Source organism: Gadus chalcogrammus, chromosome 1 (assembly GCF_026213295.1).
Source record: "Gadus chalcogrammus isolate NIFS_2021 chromosome 1, NIFS_Gcha_1.0, whole genome shotgun sequence".
Taxonomy (NCBI): Eukaryota; Metazoa; Chordata; class Actinopteri; order Gadiformes; family Gadidae; genus Gadus; species Gadus chalcogrammus.
In genome coordinates, this window is record NC_079412.1 from 10,616,021 (window position 1) to 10,640,075 (window position 24,055).

At 47.9% G+C, this 24,055-nt stretch overlaps 3 protein-coding genes across 3 annotated transcripts; 1 reads left to right on the top strand and 2 right to left on the bottom strand.

Annotated features, from left to right (window-relative positions):
- Window positions 1-710: 710 nt before the first annotated feature.
- On the bottom strand, window positions 711-8,655 carry uckl1a (uridine-cytidine kinase 1-like 1a). Its single transcript, XM_056588743.1, has 15 exons — window positions 8,562-8,655; window positions 6,487-6,677; window positions 5,955-6,061; window positions 4,951-5,121; window positions 4,588-4,659; window positions 4,289-4,478; window positions 4,134-4,195; window positions 3,902-3,918; window positions 3,572-3,670; window positions 3,348-3,441; window positions 3,136-3,198; window positions 2,907-3,029; window positions 2,604-2,711; window positions 2,116-2,272; window positions 711-1,477 (listed from the first exon to the last, which is right to left on the bottom strand). The coding sequence occupies exons 1-15, from the start codon at window positions 8,603-8,605 to the stop codon at window positions 1,392-1,394; spliced, it is 1,584 nt and encodes a 527-aa protein (XP_056444718.1). The 5' UTR covers window positions 8,606-8,655; the 3' UTR covers window positions 711-1,391.
- Window positions 8,656-8,789: 134 nt separating this feature from the next.
- samd10a (sterile alpha motif domain containing 10a) lies at window positions 8,790-15,175 on the bottom strand. The gene is made up of 5 exons (XM_056588733.1): window positions 14,769-15,175; window positions 12,299-12,480; window positions 10,192-10,360; window positions 9,530-9,670; window positions 8,790-9,172 (listed from the first exon to the last, which is right to left on the bottom strand). The coding sequence occupies exons 1-5, from the start codon at window positions 14,779-14,781 to the stop codon at window positions 9,150-9,152; spliced, it is 528 nt and encodes a 175-aa protein (XP_056444708.1). The 5' UTR covers window positions 14,782-15,175; the 3' UTR covers window positions 8,790-9,149.
- A 4,009-nt stretch (window positions 15,176-19,184) lies between these two features.
- On the top strand, window positions 19,185-22,676 carry emilin3a (elastin microfibril interfacer 3a). The gene is made up of 4 exons (XM_056592398.1): window positions 19,185-19,534; window positions 19,676-19,795; window positions 19,925-20,508; window positions 20,737-22,676. The coding sequence occupies exons 1-4, from the start codon at window positions 19,383-19,385 to the stop codon at window positions 22,674-22,676; spliced, it is 2,796 nt and encodes a 931-aa protein (XP_056448373.1). The 5' UTR covers window positions 19,185-19,382.
- Window positions 22,677-24,055: the final 1,379 nt, after the last annotated feature.

Below are 24,055 nucleotides of genomic sequence, written 5' to 3' on the forward strand. Positions count from 1 at the left end.
TAAAGAGCTACTAAAGGGTCTAGTTTTCCTACTGTCTTCCTAATTAAAACCACCTCCTGATCTCAAAGCTGCTGGTGGATGTGGTCATGAAAGGTTCACCGACAACCTTAAAGAAGGACGTATGGCTTGAGGAAATAAAAAGGTGTGGGCTCTTTATTGTATTCCGTGCCAATCGCTCTGCCTCGTGTCCCCATGCTGTGTGTAAACGTGGGTGTTTGTGTTTTGAATGGAGTGCTTATTTAATGTATTAGATAAGTAAACATCTGTGTGATTAATTGTGAGTAGTAGTGGGGTCTGCATCTGAAAGAAAAGAAAAAAAAATAGGTCACCCCTTAAAACAAAAAGCTTGCAGTCAACATCGTAACCCGTCTGCTGAATTCTCATTGGTGGACTTGTCTCCATAGTAACAGGTTAACCTTGAGGCAGTAGTCACATGGGCAAGCAAGTCTTTCGCTGTCTCCAAGAATACAGCGCGTGTCGCCTGACATCCACGACCACACTGTCACCGCCCTATAAGAACTCAGAGTACCCCCAAATACTATTAGGGCAATGGAAATATGGTAAGCCCCTTTGGATGAGGGAGTATTTATTTTTATGAACGTATGTATATGTATATATATTAAAATATAAAATATGCATATAAAAAAATGAAAAATTTGGATTTATAAATTATATTTGTAAAATCTAATGATAAATTGTAGCCCGTTTGTATACACAGCCCTAATATTAAATCATTTAAAAAAGAATATCATTATACTCGCCCTAGTTCTTTCACTATACATTTTATGACCTATGTTCTTTGAAGATGTTCAAAGAAAATATCGATTTTCTTGACTTAAAGAGGTATGTCACACAGAAAGAAGTCTTTTTCGAAATACGCTGCTCTCTTTGGGTCATATTGAGTATTGCAGTGAAGGCAGTGAACTTCTACAAACCATGATGCAAGTATTAACGGTCTCATTGGACACACAACTCGTATAATTAAGCACCTAAAAATATAATGTTTAACTTGAAGATCCTGTAACCAATAAAGTATGTATGTGTAATGGCCTCACAGCTTATCGATGGGAGACGATTTTGCACAGTACAGGTAGAAGTGTACAAGTTTTATTTTATTTTGTTTACCTCATTTGCCATTATTGCCCGGGTTTAAAGTCCCACTAAACTTCACCTTTTCGGCACGTTAGCAGTTTTCTCCCTAAATACAGCTTCTATAAATCAAATGAATATAGAGTATATCACTATTATCTTGCTTAGCTGAGGCATGGTGATTGTCAAATTATAATACAAAGACAGTATTTACAACATAGTACATAGAAGTGAAAACAGCAGAGGAATGTAGAAATATGTAAATAAATATGTTAATAAATGAAGCCTTGCTCGCGGTTGTGTCAGCAGGACATGGGCGTTTCTGGTTCCCCCCCCTCGCTCCACTGGTCCGACCGGTCCGTGCCGAAGTAGCGGTCGCCGAAGTCCCCTGTCGTCACAGAGAGACACAGAGCAGCACGCTGAGTCATAGGTCCCCTGCAGTCTCACCTCGTCAACTCAGAGTTCAACACATTCAAACACGCTGACTTTTTCAATGTAATGTAACGGTCAAGTGAACATTCACCTGTCCTACAAAGTATTCTGCATCATAAGAAGTCTGCTCATTTATTATCGGACGTCCAAATCGTGATCAACGCATTCTTCTCTGCATCGGAATTTCTTGTGTCCGAGGACAACTATAGATCTCGCCCAATAAGATAAAATATATATAGTTATAATAACATTTAGTTCCTCCTCGAGCAACGACTGTGTGTTGGGGTGGCTGACAAAATGGTGTTTTCTCACCATCACAACCACCACACATCTCCAACTGTTTCTTAATAACTTGGAGACACTCAGTATGATATTGTATCTACAATGTTCACAGAACCTCCACTGTCAGTAACAGCCCCTGAATGGTACCAGTGGAACAACGCATTAGGCTATAATGAGACTAAAAAAGTGTTTTGACTGGCTGGGATTTTTTTCTTTTTTTTTTTACAAAAGATGACTCATCCAAACGGCGGGGCCTGCGTGAGGGCGAGCCCTCCGTCGTCCAGGAGGGGAGCGGGTGCGAGGAGGACTGACCGATCCCGGGGACGACGTGCAGCAGGTGGTCCAGGCCCTTGTCCACGGCCGTGGTGATGATCTTGACCCGGGGGAAGGCGTAGGCCACCGAGTGCACGCCCAGCTCCGCCATGAGCAGAGACACCAGCATGATCCGCTCCTCACTCACCTCGTGGTCCTGCAACAGCACACCAAACGGAGCCTTTGTACCCGTGTGCAGCTTCTCACGCTGTTGGGGGCGATTTGGGATGACGGCGTCCACCGGATGGCACACAGCACCAACCTCATCGTAGGCTATGTTATAGTAAAGGCTTAAGATAAGGAGGGTTGTCCTACCGCAGGGTTTACCTTAATAGCAGTTCCATCATGGATTTATCTAACGCTAATTACTGTGGATTGTCCGTTCAAAGTGCAACTTTTGAGCCGATGAGGACCCACTAAAGGTGCGAGCGGTTGGGCCTGGGAGTGGTGCGTGCAGCCCCCTGGGGACGGGACGCGTCTCCACCCACCAGCATCACGCGCACCGCCATCATGGCGGCCGCGCCCGTCGACACCGTGCTGTCCATCAGGATGACGTGGTCCTCACTGATGTCTTTGGGCAGTCGCAGGTAATGCAGCTAGGGAAGAAGAGCGAGGAGACCGGTTACCATGGTTACCAAAAGCTGGAGAGGGGCCAACACGGTTACCAAGGAGACCATGTAGAACAGTCCAAATGCGGGAAGAAAAGCAAATCCCAAGGCGTTTCCCAGGACACCTATTATCATTATGGGGGCCGTTGCGGAACACGTTTTGCCGTGGCGCTGACCAGTCACCTCTGGCTCTCCCGAATCCAGATTGGTCTGGATCAGGATCTTGCCGATGCGGACGTCCTTACACACGGCTCTCAGGGCCGGCTCCATGGTCTCCCCGGCCCGCAGGATGGACACACCTGTGATCTGGGGAGCGGGATCGGGAGAGGAGGACAGAGTGTGACAACAGCAGCCCCCCCCCCCCCTGAGGGAGCAGCCCGGTCACAACGCGGTGGGGACGGAGCCCTCTCACCCCTCTGCCCTTGTACCGGCGGCCCTCGTACTCCTGGCCCTGTGGGGTCTGGATGGTGCACGGCTGTAGCAAAAGACAAAAACAGGCAAGGTTGCCTCCCGGGAGAATACACACACACATAGACTGTGTATCCATGCGCCTTCATATCACAGTAGTAGTGTGGGGGACGGGGGGGGGACGGGGACGGACAGCGGTGCCTGACGTCGGCCCACCTGAGAGGGCAGGAAGGTGAGCGCGTGCTCGATGAGGAGGCGCATCAGCCTCTTGGAGTAGAAGATGAACTCATCGCGGCTGGTCTCCTTATCCCTGCAGAGGAGAGGGGAGCGTCAGCAGAGTGGGGGGCGGGGGGGGGCGGGGGAGACGGCGTCCGGCGGTCGTACGACCACGGCGTCATGACGGTAGCCCCTCCTCCCCGGGGGGGTCACGATCCGCTCACCTGATGATGGTGTGCAGGCCGCGCACCTGCGGGGTGCTCTCCAGCACGCTGAGCGTCCGGGGCAGGGGGTCCGTCTGAGGGGCGGAGGCCAGGACCGCCCTGGGGGGGGGGGGGGGGGATGATTACCAAGTGATAGGAAGCAAGGAGGCTTTGAAAATGGCAGCAGGTGGACTTTTGATCAAGCTGTTCAAGTTTTGTCACGACATACAGACAGAAAGACATACAGACAGAGAGACGGACAGAGAGACAGACAGACAGACAGACAGACAGAGGTGCAGAGATGGACCAAGACCGTGCTGAATGGGTGGATATTGGCATATGTCTCCATACCTTACACTGAGCTCACGCTGCATGGCGAGACGCGGTGAGAGACACAAAACATTTTCAAAGCACACAAGGGAAATGTATCATGATTCTTAAGGGTCGAAAGAAACAGGCTTACAGGTTGTCGTTATTTCACTCGAAATAAGAAGATAAACATTTCTGCTGAGCATACAGTATGATTTTCTTGTCAGTTGTTCGACGAGGACAGACCACAAGGTGGCGCTATGGACCCACTCACCTCCTCCATTTGGCTGTGGACATGTTGGACTATGAGGTCGATGGCCACCATGTTACCACCCCCTGAAACAGTGAACGATGAAAGATGACTGCTGTAATATATAATAAAAACATCAAACTTCTACAAAAAAACCCCACATGTTAACTGCATCTTACCTCTGGGCACGACGATATCGGCCAGCCTCATGGAGGGCTCGATGTACTGGTCGAAGGCGGGCTTCACAAACTTGTTGTACTGCTTGATGACGCCCTCGATGTCGCGGCCCCGCTCCGCGATGTCCCTGCGCAGCCGGCGCACCAGCCGTATGTCCGAGTCCGTGTCCACGAAGATCTTCATGTCCAGGAGCTGTGTGTAGGAGACAGGGGGAACACAGTCCATCAGCCCATCAACCAGAGGCAGACAAGACTGTCATTGTAGAAGGCAGAATAGAACTAAAGCTAGCATAGTATGTCACCTGGAGAAGATCTTTATCTGCAAAGGACATGATTCCTTCAAATATGACGACGCTGGCCCCATACACGTGTTTCTATTGAGGTGAGGAAGAGGAGGAATGAACAAAGACAGTTGAAAAGGAGCAGTAGTTAAAATGATCAGAATGAGTGCAAGACTTCAGTTATACTTTCCAACACATTAAATATTAAAATATATGTTTTTTATGTCTTCGTTTTGAGCCCTAGACATTTGATTTAACTATGCCTTAAGAGCAAAATAAATAGTCAAACTTTGATCTTTATCCCAGGAAAAAGAAACAAAAGGAAACACAATCGAACTTCAAACGAGTACTTCTTCAACCAAAGCAGTGCGTTGCGTTGCTCACCCAGTCTTTATGTCTGTTATGAGTTGTGAAGTCATAGACGGGAATCTTCACGCTCTTGCCCTTCTTCAGCTTGCGCAGTGTGGCCACAAGCAGTTCAAAGTCAAAGGCCCCCGGGTGATCAAAGTTGTAGTCGTTGCTGGCTGCCAAGGCCTGATCCTCCTCACAGAGAACCTGCATCACAGAGGACAAGGGGAGCACATTTACCATTTACACAAGAACACAAGTCAATCGACACCAGCAGCATATTTATAAAAAAAAATATATATATATACATACATGTATACACACACACACACACACACACACACACACACACACACACACACACACACACACACACACACACACACACACACACACACACACACACACACACACACACACACACACACACACACACACACACACAATTAAAAAATAACCCAAGTATGAACAGTGCGAATGAGGGAAGGGTATTAATTATAGAAATATCTACTTTCTTCCCCACAGAAAACAACACATTTGCAAAATGTAACATAAGTCCTTTCCTGTGTGCTTATGCTGTATGCGTGTGTTGATTGTATTTCACGTTTTTAAAATTCCACTCGGAATACACTCATTGTCTGTGTACCTATAAAAGGCAGCCTATTAGACAGGGATTACCTTGAAAGCAAGTGGGACAATCCGTGACCCATGTGATTATTGTGGTTTACACTGAGAACACATTGTGTTCTCCTCGTCCTAGTGCTGGTCTACCATGCTGTACCCACTTAAAAGGAAGGGTATTATATTCCAGAACTGGTGGAAATGTGCCTATAGCATATTACTATTTAAAACATTATTACATATTTCTTCACTGTATCTTCTTTGTCTTTAAATCTGTTTTGAATTCAACACACGATTGCATGATCAATAAATAAGTAAATGTGCCTATAGCATATTAACTATTTAAAACATTATAACACATTTCTTTACAATTGCAAGAATCGTTAAAAAAGTATGGAGCAGTCCTTCAAGAACAGAACCTTGTAGAAGGAATCCATGGACAACAGCACCACCCAGGGGACGTCCAGCGCCTCTATGATGTTGTTGGCCACCGTGGTCTTCCCCGAAGCACTGCCCCCACACAGGCCTGCAGGCCCAGAGACACATCTCACAGCCGCTGTGTGTACATCTGTAGATGTGTGTGCGTGTGAACGTGAACGTGTAAGCGAGTGAGTGAGTATACATGTTTATATGTGTGGTGTGTGTGTGTGTGTGTGTGTGTGTGTGTGTGTGTGTGTGTGTGTGTGTGTGTGTGTGTGTGTGTGTGTGTGTGTGTGTGTGTGTGTGTGTGTGTGTGTGTGTGTGTGTGTGTGTGTGTGTGTGTCTTATCATTGGCAGCATGGTGTAATTAAAAAGAAAACAAAAACAGTACGAGACCCAGAAGCTCTCGCACCACACCAGACCGTCAGCAGGTGACAGAGGGGGACGTTTCCTTAAGTATACGCCACACCTGGAGTAACAAAGGGCTGCTTGTGGGGGTGGGGGTAGGTAATGATATCCTGGCTCTCCTACCGATGACAAAGGCCTCCTTTGACTGCGCGCCGCGCTGGTCGTACCACGGCGGGCGGCCGGCGGTGTAGATGGTGCGCGTCCCGGTGCGCAGCAGCGGCGGCTCCGTCTTGCTCTGGGACGTGGCGCTCTTCCTCCGCGGGACGGCGGCCGCCGGCAGCCGCTGGTCCGGGGAGTCCTCGCCTCCGCTGCCGCTGGGGGGGGTCGCACATGGGGGCAGGCACACGCATGCACACAGAGACAGGCTTGCGCGCACACACACACACACACACACACACACACACACACACACACACACACACACACACACACACACACACACACACACACACACACACACACACACACACACACACACACACACACACACACACACACACACACACACGGCGCATAAATCAGTCACATGTATGAATGCACATACGTGTTTTTCATCGCATGGCTCTGAAAATTTAAAAAAAACAGCGGATGAGAACCTGAGAACCTGTGTGCCACAGTATTAAAATATAGAATATAATATGCCTCCCACAAACAGTTGTTTTTATAAGTTTATTTTATTATGCAATTTACTTACTAACATTCGCTCTTTGTTTATTGGTCTGACACCTGAATGATGTAAGCACGGCTGACTCAGTGCGTCTCACAGCTTGCATCACTTTGATGGACACTTTTGCTGATGCTAAAGCAAAGGCCAAGATCAAGGCAGGGATGTATGCCTCACAGATTCTGAGGTTAGCTGAATATGGTTCTACATCGATTCCGTCTACACAACTAAAACTTATGACGACCAATGAAGAGAAAGATAATAAAAAGATGCAACCAGGTGGCCTAAACGCCCTTGAGGTATAGTAAAACTAACCCAGATCCCTCGGTTACAGTCAGATCACACACCCTGGCTCCCTTGGGCCGGTATTTAGCTCAGCATTACGTCCAGAACACAACCCCGTTGTAAAAGCAGGAGTAATACATCATAAAGGAACCAACAACACTGCTCTACCGACCTGTGGTTAGGCCAGGGACAGGGACCAACAGATTCTCGCTCCATAACTAAGCAGAGTCATGTCAGCATGAACTGAACTGTCTGCTACCCGAGGCTTCACAACATGTCGATGAATAAATCTTTTGATGTAAAGAAATAAACATAGAATTACCCCCTTCAAAGCCATTACAAAGGGCATCCGACTAGGCAAACTTATCCTGGTGCTGCTATTGCTCATTTCCTTATTTCGCAAGGAAATATAGTCGATTATTCACAATCAGGCATTACGATAGATTTAATCCTGTCTGCGTCTGTCCTTCTCCCCTTTCTCTCAGTTCTCTCCGAGCAGGCTAATAGGATGATGAGCAGGAGAGGCTGTCTGTCGGTATTAGTAGAACACCTTTGGCTAGAGGGAATGACTTGTCCCTTGGGTTAGGCCTTCTCTAGCCATTAAGATGTTTACCTCAGAAAAAAGTCCCATCTCACTCTATTGGAAACGGTAGTAGCTGGTAACTTAGTGGCTGACCTGAAGTAGCCCTCTACATTGTTGCTCCTAACTAGGTCACTCAGCCACTAAGTTACTAGCTACAACCAATTCCTCTAGGTTGTTGATCGTAACAGAATTGGGATCAACAACGTAGAGGACTACTTCAGGTCAGTCCCTGAAGCATACCCTGTTTTAGCAGGCCACATTGTTCTGCATGTATTGTGGATGAATTTATGAAGGGCTTATCTAAAGTAGAAGCCCTGTCACAGTTTGTATGGATGCACATTATGCTCTGAGCCACATCAAACCAACCCAGGACCTCATTCTCCTTTGCGCTTGTAGACAACACGCCGTGCACTTCATTCCTAGCTCAACTTAAATTGTCTCACACTCATATTTCGCAGCTTGACGAATGATTTCAAGAATTATAAAATCGATGGATGATAAAAGTCGATGCTTTGCCTGTATCGCCTGGGAATGCTTAGTCCAATACGCTCAGAGGTAATTGGGAAGGCTACTAGCCGTATCTTACAGTAGCTTAAGTAGACAGGCTTAATGTATTGCAGTTCAAATAGGAAATTGAAACAGGCACTAATAACTGATTGAATGTACCTGTCCGAGCGGGAGGACATCTTCTTCCCACACTCCGTTTCCATGGGGATCTGACGACTTCAAAGTCAGCGTTCGTTGCGATTATCAGCCATTAATTTGCCTTGTCCAACCTGGTTGCGGGATTGTGGGAAATGTAGTTTCCCACCGTCGTCTGTTTGTATGGTTGGGGATCATTCATTAATGCTGTTCACACATAGATCAGCCCCGAAAAAAATAAACATTCCACATTTTACGTTATTATTCAAAGTTCATTTTTATTAAGCAAGCACAAGTTGAAAAAATGTCTCTGTGATAAGGAAAGAGACAAAGACACCAGAAATTGATATTTTATTCATCAAAGAGCAATATGATAATGTACCAAAACTGTATTTTGTTAAAGTCACAACACTAACAGTAGATCAGTGAATTGCAAATTCAAAACATCTCTATTTCCCACTATATCGGTCATATACATATTTTGACCTAGTTAGAAATTGGGATCCCATTGAAGTTAGTCCATAATTGACATGTTTCTCTTTCTTGCTCTATGAAATGCACAGATGTGTGCACACGTCCACATGATTAATCTCATCCTTTAAGTAGATCTGGTTATGGTTTGTTTCCAAACGAACCTAAGGAGAGAATGAAACATATATTTATAATAAACAGTTGAAAGTAATACAACTAATAAAACAAAAAGGTCTCTCTTTTCTTCGTTTTTTTTAATTTTGCTCTAGATCCTACTCACACCCATAGCCACACCCACCCCCCCATACACACACACACACCCCCCCCCACACACACACACACACACACCCCCACACACCCCCCCACACCCCCCCACACCCCCCCACACTCCCACACACACACATGATCAAAAACACACCGTAACAACCATCACTCTCATACAAGAGCTCACACACACTCAGTATTCTCCCACTAGCCCCCCCTGCCCCCCCCCCCCCGTCCCCGTCCCCCCCCCCCCTCACCTCTGCTGAGGAGCTGCAGGTTGCGGCCCTCTTCCTGCACCTGCAGCTGCAGCACCTGCTGCAGCAGCTCCTGTCGGAGGGTCTCCTGGACCAGGCCCATGCGCTGCAGCTTCTCCCCGTTGAGGCGCAGCAGCGCGCGGCCTGGGAGCACAGCAACCAACGGGTCAGGGGAAGGGTCGTCCGACCGCCACGCAACGCCTCAGACCGAGACAACGCCACGCCACGCTTTGAGAATGTGGATCAAAGTGAAGCACATCTGGGCCGCGGAACCGCACACCTACCCGCCGCATCAACACTGCAGCCAATGGATATAGCAGCTGCGCTAATCACAGCCGCTTCTTTGACAGTTAAGTGACCTCATTCATCCAGCGGTGCGATGTCCCACGGGCCGGGACTTCTGCTGCTCGGCAGAAAGCGGCGGGTGGCCAATGGGAGCAGAGTGCTTCACAATTAAAAATCAAAACCCAGAGAAAAGAGCGGCGCATGTCTTTGATCCCCTCTATTCCGGTCGAGCTGCTACTGCTACCATGCTGCTTCCAACTAAACCCCAGCCCCTCCTGGAGATGCATATGCATATTCATCTTTATATCAGTATAGCAGAGCTATACTTCATCACCAAAGGAAAACCTTTAAACGGGGGACACTTTGGATGTTGTACTGACCTGTGATGGCATGTTGCGAGAAGACCTCTACATAGGTCAGGTAGTTGTGTGGACAGTGTTTCTTCAGCCATCGGCAGACATCTTGCTGGGACCACAGCACCACAGGCCGGATGAGGCTGGGCTGAGTGGGGCTGGTGTGGTAGATCCCATAGTTGTCACTGGAATTAGACTGTGAAGAGATAGACACACAGACAGACATGCAGTCAAAATGAAATGCAAGAAAGAGGGGAGAAGCAGTGCGCATGTGGTATGAAATGAGTGAGTAAGCCTTGAGCACATCAGAGGATTTATACACAGCTGAAACCACTGTAGCTTCTGACCTTTGTTGGGTGCCAAGCATGTGTTTGTACTGGAATGTGGGCTTGGTGTTATGGTCTTTGTAGCAAAGTAACACGGGGGAAACATAAACAAATACAGATGTGGACTCACTAGAGTAAACACAAAACATTCGATAAACGGTCACTGAAAAACAAAGACACACAAACATACTTAGATGGACACAGATGGACAAAGGCAAATGGATCATTCACTATGGATATCTTGAACAAAAAATACAGTCAATACTTTGAACTTCTAGTTCAAGTTTTTGAATGTTCTCAAGAAATCCAACATTTAAGATGGATACAAGATTCACTCTCGAATATACTGAATGTGGAAAGCTTCATAACAGCTTTGATCATTCATTCACTTTTTGAAATTCCATACAGACAGTATTCATAACTTAGTGAGTGACAATGGCAAACACGCATGCACACATGCACACGCACGCACACACACACACGCACACAAAGTTCAAAGCAAATGGATTACATTACATGGTGTACAGTGAGCAAGGTATTCTGATTTAACTTTGGGATGTATTCAGTGCAAGCTGCTTGGGTGCAGCTCTTGTTTTAGTGAGAAAAGATGCTGTGATTGTGATTATTCAAGTCAAACCGAGGGTAAATTACGGCAGGAGGCAAATTATAAACATTCTGCAAAGGCTTTTGCCTTCACGTTTACCTGAAGTTGCACTGCTCATCAAAGCTTCAGAAGCTGAGGATTCACTTCTGAATATATTGTACTCCACTGAAGTCAAATGCCCACGAAAGTTTTACATCCAGCAAATGACTTTCATTCAACATTTAGTAACACAAGCGTTCTCTGCTTCTAAAGCAAGACAAACTATGGAGCAGGCTGAATACATCAAAGAGGATGGAGAGAACAAACCAGGCTTAGGGCATGTCTCTTGTTATCTCTGCTAGCCAGGTCCACATTCCTAGCTTCTTAGGCCCGTTTAAAAAACAAAACACAGCCTTTTACAAATTGAAAACAAAAGGAATGGCTAACACTATTCACACCGCACAGGGGTTTTAAAGTGGTATAGACACAATCCTGGTTGAGCGGTGGGCCTGAAGGCTATCATGTCTCACACGAAGGGGTGAGACACAACTTATAAAATGTTTATTTTATAAGTTTGTAGAACAGACCCATTTCACTGAGTATCACTGAGAGTGTTTTAATTGAGAGTCCTATGCAACAGATAGGACTGGGTCGGGTGTACAGAGAATGCCAGAGCATCACTTCTATTTTTAAGCCAGGCTAAAGGGGAGCTCAGCAACCCGCTGGGAGAGACCTCCTTCCATGGATAGTTGAAAGGGAGAAGAAAAGACACTTCATATAATCATATTATATTTTGAGCTGTACGTTATCTATTATTCAAATCCATAATTAAAATATGGATCCCGATATGTATAGCAAAACAGATGAAGTCCATAATTACCATTAATTATCTAGTTATCTTTAGATATATTATCTATATATATTCAATAGCTAGACTATAGTCTATCTGTAGTTTAAAGGAACAGAAACTATTTTGTGTCCCTCTGTAAATCATGATTGATCTATACAAACCATAACACAAACTCTGCTGAAAAACAATGATGGTTATCAGCTACAAACGATACGATGATACTCTGCAACCTTTCAATGGCATCACAACCCTTTCCATCCCAACGAGGCCCTGGCCTTCTCTTGATAAGTCCACTGGCAGCAGTGATCCCTACAGGAGTGCCGTTCGGCCGAGCGGAGGACCGGGCCCCAGGTGTGAGCCACAGGTGTCGTGTACCTGGGAGGCCCCGGTGCCGGGCTGCTGCAGCAGCTTCACCGTCCTCCCGCCCGCGCTCTTCTGGCCCCGCCCGTCGTGCCAGGTGAGGTTCCCGCCGGTCCGCCGGCTCAGCTGCCGCTTGTAGTCCTCTGGGATGCCCCGGTACTCCACCGCCGGCCGGCAGAAACTGAAGCTGGACGCGGCTGTGGGACGCAGAGAGAGAACGCTTTGCATGTCGTCCTTTTAAAGGTGCGTTGTATCCAACGTGAATTACAAGGGAGGCTGAGAACAATCTAAGTATGCCCTCCAAATTGGAGTAAATAAAAAAATATCCAAAGCTGTATGACCAAGGAAGCAACAATAGTGTGACACAGTGTGGAGCAGCTAGCGATGGGAAGGTGGACGTAAGTGGACTTTACTCAATGAGTGCGTAATGGTTACATCAAACTATTCAGACAGCGACAAAAGTGATATCCTGAGATTGTCTGGGTTTGTGGTGCAACCGTAGCACAGGACATGCGTGGATGACAGAAGGCTTCTACAAGATAGCCCTCGGCAGTCGCAGTGTGTGCGGGACTGCGGGCAGGTCAGATGTGAAACAGTAGACATTATGTCAGTGACGGATGAGTTCATTCCTGTGAGGTATCTCTTTACCGACAGGCTCGTAAAAAGAAACCAGTGTGTGACTACTCGGAGAACAACTATTCAGAGAACCACCACACAATGATCAACTACACAGAGAACCACTACACAGAGAACCACTAGAATAACTACACACAGAACACAGAGAAGAACTACAAAGAGAAGAACTGCACAGAGAACAACTACACAGGGAACCACTGCACAGAGAACAACTACACAGAGAACCACTACACAGAGAACCACTGCACAGAGAACCACTACACAGGCCTTCTAAGAACCACTACACAGAGATCCACTACACAGAGAATCAATACACAGAGAACCACTACACAGAGAACCACTAAACAGAGAACAACCACACAGGCGTCTTCCAGTAGTTCACGCTCTACGATACGCTGACAGACGCTTATGATAGACGAGTTGTTTGCTCATCATCACGAGGAGACCTGCTGTGGCCCAGCCAGGCTCCGAACACGCCCATCAGCAGGTGGCTGCCAAGCAGAGTCATGAAAGAAGGCGAGGAGAGAGAGTAAACACACGCTACTATACAAGACCTGACGGGAAGCCCTGGGACCATTACTGATTCATGAACCAGATTGTGGAGGATTTATACTTGCCGTTTGAAGCGAGTTTATGTGCGCTTATTTGTTTGTGCGTGTGCGTGCGTGCGTGTGTGTGTGCGTGTGCGTGTGTGTGGGTGGGTGTGTTTGTGTGCATGCGTGTGTGATCGTATGAGCTTGTGCGTGTTTGTGTGCGCACATATGTAAATGTACGCATTGTTCATTTGAATCTCAAATCAGAGTCAACGCATTTTATTCGAATAATGAGAGGAAATAGCAGCGCGGGAACAGGATGCAGAGATGAAAGAGCGTCTTTAGTGTTCCGCTGGGCTCTTCCTTTGCATCACTCAACACTGCTTTATTTCAGACCCCCTGCCAAACACGGCACAGAGAGAGGGAATAGTGCAAACACTAAATAAACTGGCAGCAGTTGATCAGAATGTGTTTTCAATACAATCTCCTCCATCTCTTGTTTATGAAGGCTCCACGTCCACAGTGTTCACTGTGGTGGGTGTCATCCAGCAATAGGAGCCTCGTCTCTTCCTCACATGCTGAGTCCTCTGAACTATTACTGAACCCTAATCACGCATTGTCGGTTAAATGTTCTTTACAGTAATAGTCGACGTCCTGCAACAACAAAAATATCAAAATATCCATAAATTCTTCCTGGGTCGGTCAAATATCAGTTTTATGGGAGTTGAGTTTCATCGTAGATCTTCAGTTATATTAAACGATATTATATATCACATTTCGGAATGTTATTTAAAAATGGAGGTTAAAGAGATCCTCTGAAGGGGGGGGGGGGTCTCAACCGATCTCCCAAACTAGCCCTAGGACGCTTGTACCCTGCAGTCCAGGGCGCTGTCCCTTTCAGCACCCAGCCGGTCCTAAAACCACGATCTCTCCGTGTGTGGGACCAGAGCCAGACCACTCACACGACACTGTCACACCGGCCACGCGAGTAAATACAGCAACTGTCACAAACACGAAGACACAAACACGAAGACACAGACACAAACACGAAGACACACACACACACACACACACACACACACACACACACACACACACACACACACACACACACACACACACACACACACACACACACACACACACACACACACAACACTGCTCTGCTGATGCCTTGCTGAATCTTACTTAAGGGCAATCTGATGAAAACAACCAGAACTAACTAATTCGGAAGCGGAACACAAACTTAATGTGCACAATGTAACATACACGCTACATCATTGCAAAATGCAGTTTTTAACAAACACATCTCCTACCGTCCACCGCCATGGCGCACTTTGTGTCCTGGTTTAGCCGCCGTCGCTCTTCAAACCAAGCCCATCGTCACGTTAACCCCGACTCGCAGCTTTTCCTTCGTTCTCAACAACGTTTTTCGTGCTATAAACCCATGCGACCAACTTTGTTGTCATCCACCGCTGACGATTCGGACGGGCTTCCTTCAGAGACGCCACATTCCTGCGACTCGACGTTCAAGATGCAAATGATATAATCAACCGACACTCCGTGCTACCAAGTTGTTTAAAATACCGAAGAATGTCCAAAAGCTGGTTTTGCGAGTACAGTCTTACTACGCAAGTGCGTGTTTTTTTTTTTAATGCCGTGAGAATCCCAAACGCGGCTCTTTCTCTGAGCCTCCACAGCCTGCAGCCTGTAATTAAAGCAGCCAGTGGAGGCTGGAGACAGCCTAATGAAAAGCCTCTGCCAGGGAGAATAGAGCAGCCTACTTCCACAATAAGGAGTTCCTCTTACCCGTGACTTGATAAAGGACGCTCTGTGTATGTCCACGGGCAAAAGGCAAGTATGATGGACCCTCTTTGTAGGGTTTGGTGACTGCATTGGCAGGACATTAGACGGATTATGTCAGAGTGCACCATGCACTCTGACCCATTAAACCAAACAAAATGTAAAGCAAGGTTCTCAACGCAAAAGGTTTTACGTGATGTGTGTCACGCTCAGGCATTATCGACCATGGGATATAGAACAACTGTGTGGCCCAATAACGAACAGATGAACATATGACTCAGTCAGTATATTAATGTTTTTCACAGGAGAGAAGAGTGCCTTAAAGATTAATAACCCAGATGAACCCTGAGCATCTGTCAATGTGTCAACGTTTCACTGAGGAATAATCCCCCCCTACACACACAGACACACACGCACGCACGCACACATACACACAGTGTGCTTTCTATATGTATGATGAACATGTACTCAAAAGCATCTTGCATATGCGAGATTGTAGGATGCAGTTCTTTCACAGAATCATCTTCTATCAAAACAGGCCAAGCGCCTTCCTTCAGATAACGCTGTGATGTGCACCATAACATTACAAACGACCACAAGGTGGCAATCTCACCAGCATTTCATTAAAATGGTCGGAATTTTAAAATGTATATTTACACATTTTGAATTACAGTAATACATTTCATGATTCAGTGAAACCTCCTAAAAGCGTCTGAGTCTTCCAATGTGTGCACTGAACCACTAGCACAAACAAACCAAACCTGCTCAGCAAATGTGAAGTGTGCCAGACAGACTCAGCACTTTTGTTTGGCCAACAGATGAGGTTTGCCCGTAACATTTGTTTTGTCAAACGACTATTTCCTCCAGATTATAATTAGCCACGATGGCCCTAAGTAAACATACAAAACAGTTCCGCCAACACATACCAGAGTGTTTTATGAAAATGTTGTGCACAGATGCCTATCAAATCCTTTTTACATGACTTCAATTCAGCAAAAAGAGATGGGGTTAGTGGAGCACGAGACCAATTAGTCTTGTTTGTTTCTTCACTTGAAGATCAATATACACAAATGGATGCCGGCCAGTGAAGCACAGAGCTGAATAACATACTAGAAGTATTAAGTCCCCCATTCCTCATCATAATAGGCCTAGTATTAAAGTTGACACTCTAACACAACTTTTGTTACGTTAAGTTCATCGTTTGACCTTTCGCTCTCCAGAATGCAGTCAGACAGAACGGTTCAGAGAAGGCTAATGGTACACACTACGTGTTTGGAGATTCCTCCACCTTGGCTTTCAGGAGAGGTGGAGTTTAAGGGCTTAAGTGAAATTCTACAAATGTGTTGACCTTCAAGGAATACCTACAATGGTATCCTTTCACTACTTTAAACTAGTCAAAACAGCATGGCGTGTGAGAAAATCATTGTCAATGCCAGAGCGGCACTGGTTTAGAATCCGACATTAGAGTAAAGAGAAAAGCCACTTCAAAACATTAGCACGAAGACTCAGAATGTGGAACCAAGGCGTTAGAAATAAACATGGTCAAATAATGTGACATTTCCTATACGGCCTGGGTGTACAGACTGCCAAACTAAGGTTATAAAGAAGGGGTGTAAATGCCCATGCTAGTCTGATCACACATAAGCCAAACATACACAACAACAATCATGTTTCCACCTTGTTTACCTATCAGTCTTCTTTCTAAAACTATTTTCTTTTCCCCGTGCCATTGGAGCCTCTACTCTCTCTAATGGGGCTGGTGAGTGGGCTTTAGGAACGGTTGAAGGGTGATGCAGGCCTTTGATTGGCAGGTGTGTGGAGGCTGAACAGCTGTGACATTGTGATGTCATCGGTGACCACTTTGGGTGGGGTGGCCGGTCCCTTTCAGAATAATGGCGCGATTGTTGTCCAGGGCCAAGGCCGGCCGCAGCTCCTATGTGGTCTGCAATGTTTCCAATCCTATAATGGAGAGTTTTGTTGACACACCTTTGACATTTTAAAGCTGTGGGGAATACATAATACAAGTATGCTGCTGGGAAAATATGAATGAGTCCCCTCCCAGACACATACATACACACGCACACACCTACCCTGAACACTGTTCACACACACACACTTTTGTGGTAGTTTCAATAGAATAAGGGAGTATGCAGGTGAAAAAAGGTGGGTCCTGGTACAAACAGGAAGCAGGAAATGAGCTGTTAACAACAGCCAATCAGCAGATCCTTCTGAAATAATGCGCACAATGTTCTCCCTGTGGAAGTAGAAACCGGGCTAACACAGACTTGGTAGTAAATTCAATCTTGAGTTCTGGCATGAATAGTTGTGCTTGCGAAAAGTAAAACACTTAAAGAAAACCACAAAAAAGCTATTGGGTGTTATGAACAAAGTCACACCACAGACTGGGCCACAAATTCTTGTGGTGCATTTTTGGGGTCAATATTTTGACCCCAGATGACTGCCAGATGACAGACGCAAGCGAGTTACAAAATGCATGATAAAGACAAAGGTACAAAGGGTTGTAGAATAAATGACTTCAGAGCAGGACAAAAAAGAGGAAATGAAGGGATAGAGTCTTAATACATTCTTTTATGTGGCCACATTAATTCATTTTCAAAGTTGATTCTATAAAACACCATTTTGTTATGTATGAGTAATTTTTTCAGCTTTGTGAGGCAAGGCTCCATGTGTGTTTTTTTTGCCTGTGTGTGTGTGTGTGTGTGTGTGTGTGTGTGTGTGTGTGTGTGTGTGTGTGTGTGTGTGTGTGTGTGTGTGTGTGTGTGTGTGTATGTGTATGTGTGTGTGTGTGTGTGTGTGTGTGTGTGTGTGAGTGTGTGTGTGTGTGTGTGTGTGTGTGTGTGTGTGTCCTTATGTATGTGTGTGTGTGTGTGTGTGTGTGTGTGTGTGTGTGTGTGTGTGTGTGTGTGTGTGTGTGTGTGTGTGTGTGTGTGTGTGTGTTCACACAAGTGCGTTCGATTGCATGTGTTTTTCTAACACAGGGCATTTGTGTTTATTTGTCCCGGGTCCTGGTGGTTTGCTGCTAGTTTTAGAGAAAGGTTGACTCTGTGTGTACGTGTGAAGTCAAAGAACCCAAGATGTGTCAACGGATATCGAAGGAGCTTGGAAACAGTAACACCACAACAGCCCAGGCTCTCAGAAAACACAATAACTTTATTAGCTTCTCTTTATTAGCTTCTTTTTATTTTACCCAAGCAAAAATCATATGCCTTGCATCACCTTGTTTTGGCTTAGACCTCCCTGATCCAAGGAGTTCAAACTCAACGGTAACCAGGCCGGGGAAAGACACGTGTAATGCTTAGCTCCACATTAAATATGAACAGCAAGACGAGACCATTAAGCTGCTTACGGCTGCAGTAGCGAGACTAACTCAAGTGACAATGTAAGTGCCAAGCAACGGCTTCATAAGCCCTCAGCACTAATAAGTTAACTTAAAAGTTTCATCAGACTTCTAAACGCTCAGGAGAAATGAGCAGCACTCATCCTCAGGAACCCAGCTATTTTAGTTCTCTTTCCGTTTGCTGTGATGTCAGGGAGGAAAAGTTGTCATAGAAACCATTCGTCCACAGTAGGCTCTGTGCTGCATGGACGAGTGGGCTGTCAAACAAGTGACGCTATCGTATGTATTTCTATATAACGTTGGAAATTGAAATGTAGTGTTTAGAAGGGGGGCTCTGCCCTCTCCCTGAGTCCCACTTTAGTCTCACCTTGGTGCGACTCTGACAGGGTAAGGAGGGGAGGGGCTGGGCCATTAAGACCCTTTTAGTGGCTTTAGCCGTCCCCCCAAACCTCACAGTGGACCGTTGTCCCTCCGGAAGAGTCCACCACACCCAGGCCTGCTTCAGGGTCACCATTTATAGGTTGGCACTCTGTTTTAACTGCACTCCTGAACGCACCACAGAGACCCGAGGTTGTGCCGCAGGGATTTGGTTTCTATTATTTAGTTTTTTCATTCATTTCAGGATCAAGCCATTTTCCTTTTTCTATCCTTTTTGGGTTTGTGTTTATATTTTTGCAAACTTGGCTATAGTGGAAAATAATATTTTTGCTCTATCTTTTAATCTGACCTTTCGATTTTCAAGTTTTTACTTGCAACAAGTGGCTGTACCATGAAGCACGTGAGACACCTTTCTCCATGTGTGGCCCTGATTCTTTTTGCTTCACTGGTTGGAGCCAAGTTCTACAGTCCACCCCAGTATAACCATTACCAGGCAGGACACGCTCAGCATCATGACCCTGGGAAACCCACCAGCAGACACAAGTAAGTTTCCTCTCTCCTTTTCTCTCTCTCACTCTCCTTAGCCATCATTCCTTGATCGCAGCTGAAAGAGTCATTATTACAGCTGCCATCACTGGGAGCACTGCTATGTTCCTCACATTCTCTCTTCATTCTTCTGTTAAGGAACCACTGTGCCTACGTGGTTGAGAAGACCGTTTCCTTCACCATGCAAGAGGGGGCGGCCCCGTACGTCAAGGCTGAGTACAACAACTGTTCCTGGGGGAAGAAATGTCCTGCTCTCCTGTAAGTGCCATACCAAACGAGCGTTTTATAATAGTATTTAGTGAACCGAGTGCTTTGTTTAGATATTCCTTCTCTAACGAAATACGGTCTTTAGAGTTGTCTCTTACTGATGATATTGTACACCATCAGGTATCGTCTGATGTACAAACCCATCTTCAAAGTGGCTCACAAGACGGTGACGGAGCTGGAGTGGCGGTGCTGTCCCGGCTTCTCCGGCTACGGCTGCATGGAGTCGGCTTATCACCACCCTGTCCGCATGATGCCCCCCTTCAACGGCCCGTCGTACAAGGGCCAAACGTTTAAGGGACCTCAGTTCAAGGGCCCCCCGCACAAAGGCCCCGTATTCAAGGGCCCCATGGTCAAGGGGCCCATGTTCAAGGGCCCCCCCATGAAGGCCAACCCATGGGGTCAGCTGAACGGGCCCCCTCCTGGCGGGTACCCCATGCGTCACTTTGACTCTCCGATGGCCCCCTCTTACCCCGAGACATCCTTTGAAGAATACCCCTCGGGACCCGGGGCCATGCCGGACCACCAGGGCCCTCATCAAGGCCAGCATGAGACAGAGCCAGAGCACGAGACGCAGCCGGAAACAGAACCCGGACATGGACCTGAACACGGGCATGGACTCGGACATGAGGACCAACACGGCCATGCACCGGCACAACATGTGTCCGTTCAAACTGCTCCTACTGATGAAGGCCTAGAGGTTGAAGGTAAGATAGAAGGTCAATTATGTGACAAAGAATGACAAGGAACTTTTAAGCTAATATCTAAAATGCATGTATTCATATTTCTTTATTCTTGATAGGAATTGGAAATATGAATGCATTGCAATTAAATGTATTGCATCAGAAATGTGGATGGTTAAAAAAGAAACAGAGACTACCATGCACATAGAATTCAGAATAACCTTCTGTTCCCCCCCTCCTCCATCCTCTCAGGCCAAGGACTGAACGGCGAGGCGGGTGAGCGTCTGGACCAGATGGAGGACGACCTCCGGCGTCTGAGCCAGGGTCTGGAGACGCTGAGGGGGACCGTGAACGGGCTGGAGGACGGTCTGCGCGCCTCCCTGAGGGAAGACGCCAACAGGATGCTCTCCGCCCTGCTCTCGGCCGGCCCCAGCCCCGTGTCGGCCCCGGCGCCCGCCGTGGGGTTCGGGGACATCCCCGGCGGAGACCCCGCGCTGGACGGGCTGGACGGCAGGCTCGTGTTCCCCGTCGCCGGGGGCCTGGACGGGAAGATGGAGGAGCTGAGGGCGGACCTCCGGGCCAGAACAGCCGAGCTTCTGGAGCTGAGGACCACGGTGCTGAGCCACGACGGGGCCCTGAAGACGCTGTCGGGGGGGCGGTCCGGCTCCGTCGGCGGCCTCGTAGGAGACGGCCGGAAGGCTGCAGAAACCCTGGTGGACGTCAAGCTGAGCTCGGCCCGAGCGGAGATCCTGGACGGGTTGGAGGGGCGGGTGACGGGCGCAGAGGGCCGCTGCGAGGAGAAGGCCGGCGAGGTGAGGCGTCAGTGCCAGCGGGAGCACGGGGAGCAGCAGGAGCGGATGCAGCAGGGCCTGGAGGACAGGGCCGGCACTTTGAAGAGAGAGATGGTCCACCTGCGGACTCAGGTCCACGGACTGGAGGCGGCGGAGAGCTGCTGTGGCGGGATGCCCGGGCTGGTGGACAGGATGCAGCAGCTGGAGACGTCAGTGGCGGGACTCAACCGGTCCCAGGGCCACCTGAGGGTGGAGCTGGGGGGCCACAGGGACCACATCGAGGGCATGCTGGAGGGGAGGCTGGGGTACGTGGAGTCCAAGCTCAATCTGACAGGTACGGCCACACCTGGGCAGCTGGCAGGACGGGCCGGTGGCGCGCTCGGCAGCGACGTAGAGCAGAGGCTGGAGGCTAAGATGGCGGGGCAGCTGAAGGCTCTGGAGGGCCGGCTGCTGAACGCCGTGGAGGAGCTGGGCAACGCCACGGCCCCCGCCCTGCTGGAGGGCCACGCCGTGCCCACCCTGGAGACGGAGCTGGAGTCCCTCCGGCGGAGGCTGGAGACGGACGTGGACCGCGTCCAGAAGCACCTGAGCAGCCTGGAGGTTCGCTGCGGCTCGTCCTGCGCCTCGTCCCCCGGCTCCTCCGCCATCCAAGGAGACGCGGCCACGACCACCGCCGCAGACCCGCGCCAGGAGGAGGTCTTGAAGGGGGTGTTGGACCTCCAGGCGGACCGCCTCGACAGCCTCAACGCCACGCTGGACGGCCTCCAGAGGCAGCTGGCCCTCAGGGAGCAGCAGGAGGCGGCGGCGGCGGGGGGCTCCTCCGTTCAGGGCGAGCTCATCTTCCTCAAGTTCAACATCCGCTCGGTGAACCGCACGCTGTCCGTCCTGCGGGGCTCGGTGGGGGCGGTGGAGCACCAGGTGGAGCGCGCCAACAGCACCTGGCACCAGCGGGAGGAGCGGCTGGCCGGGCAGATGAGGGGCGTGGTGCAGCTGGTGGGGCGGCAGGCCTCCATGCTGGGGTCCGGCGAGCGCCGGCTCACCCGGCTGAAGGGGGAGCTGACGGAGATGAGGCGGAGGCTGGCGGGGGAGCTGCAGGGCTGCCGCAGCACCGCCCTGGGGGTGAGGAAGGAGGTGACGCAGGTGGAGGGCCGCGTGGCCAGCGTGGAGGACCGGTGCAAGGGGCTGAGCCACGTGGCGGAGGACCTGGAGCGGATCCGGGAGGAGCTGGAGAGCCAGGCGGAGGGGCTGTTCACCCAGCTCAACGGCACCCTCTACAGCCACGCCCAGCAGCTGACCGACCTCCGGGGGGAGGTGAGGAACTGCAGCGCCAAGGCGGAGACCACGCCCCCGACAACCGCCGCCCCGGGTCAGACGAGGGGAGACGCGTTCACCTTGATTTAGACGGAGAGCTTCACAGCCACACATTCACGAGTCCAAAAGAGAAATAACAGAGAGGGTTGCAGGATGTGGATAGACGTTTTATTTGATGCTCTGTACTGTACATACGGGTGAAGAACCAGCACTGAGACACACAATGGTTAGATTTTTCTTATTCCTTGAATATTAATATCCGTATGATGTAGACAATGTTATTATGCTGTAAACTGTATTTGTTGTTTCATTTCCACAACACTACCATTTGTCTAAGATGCTGCTATGATGTGCCTCATTTCAGGAGCCTTGGTGGCTTGGAGAATTACCATTGACTATGACTATGCAATTTTTGGGAATATTGAGATGATTGTTTTTTTGACTGGGTTTTGTGAGACAAATTGTTTACATGTATGTATTTTGTATTTTTTAAGTGGGTAGAATTTGTCTAGAATAGAGGTGTCCAAGTTTTTTTTATACTGTATCATTTCTTGTATAGGGCTTGCCCTGTCTACTTGCATCTGTCATTTTGTTGAAGCAAAATAAACAAAAATAGAATTAAAGAAGAATCTTAATGCTCGAAATCGAATAAATCTAATAACCTACTGGTTTCTAAATAAACACAAATATCAGAATCCAGTTTTGTTAAACGCTCATTATCTAAGAATCGTATTAGGAGCTATTATTCTATCCTGAAGAATCGTTATGTCTAATCAAGACCACCAGATGGCACTAGAGAAGTACTTGAGTTGTCACTTCAGAGTGACGAGGACTCACGTTTGGGTATGTCTGAGCCAATTGACATGCAAAGAACGCTAGACAATGTCAGCCCAAGTTACTTTTTTTTACGTGACAAAGGCTCGCTTGCCAAAGGACAGTTACAATTGGCCTCTCCACTGAGGTCAGAGGGAAGTAATTATGGATGGACAGAAATACCATTGCAGCAACCCTCTGTCTATTGGTCTCGTCCTCTCCTTCTCCTTCTCCTTCACCTGCCCTCCTCTTCCTCTCTTTCTGTCGTCCATCTGTTCATCTGGCTAGGATGTATTGCTGTACGTTGAGAGCTGCCCTCATCTCCTACTTCCTAATGTCACTATCAGACAAACAAGCATTACAATTGCAGAGCTCACAAAGCTCACAAATCGTATGCATATGTTTTTGTTTCCATGGCAAATAGGAAAATAGTAACTAAAAACAGGGCCAATGAGATCAGAGGAAAAAAACAACAAATGAATATCTATTAATATATAATGTCAGAATATACATAAAAGCACAAGGGACCCATCACATGGTATAACCTTCAGAACACTGCATCTCAAATCCTCAGAGTCATATGACATTGGTTTTCTATGGGAAATAACATTCACCCATTTCATTAGCTCATATTCCGTCTCTCGACTTTGCTTTAC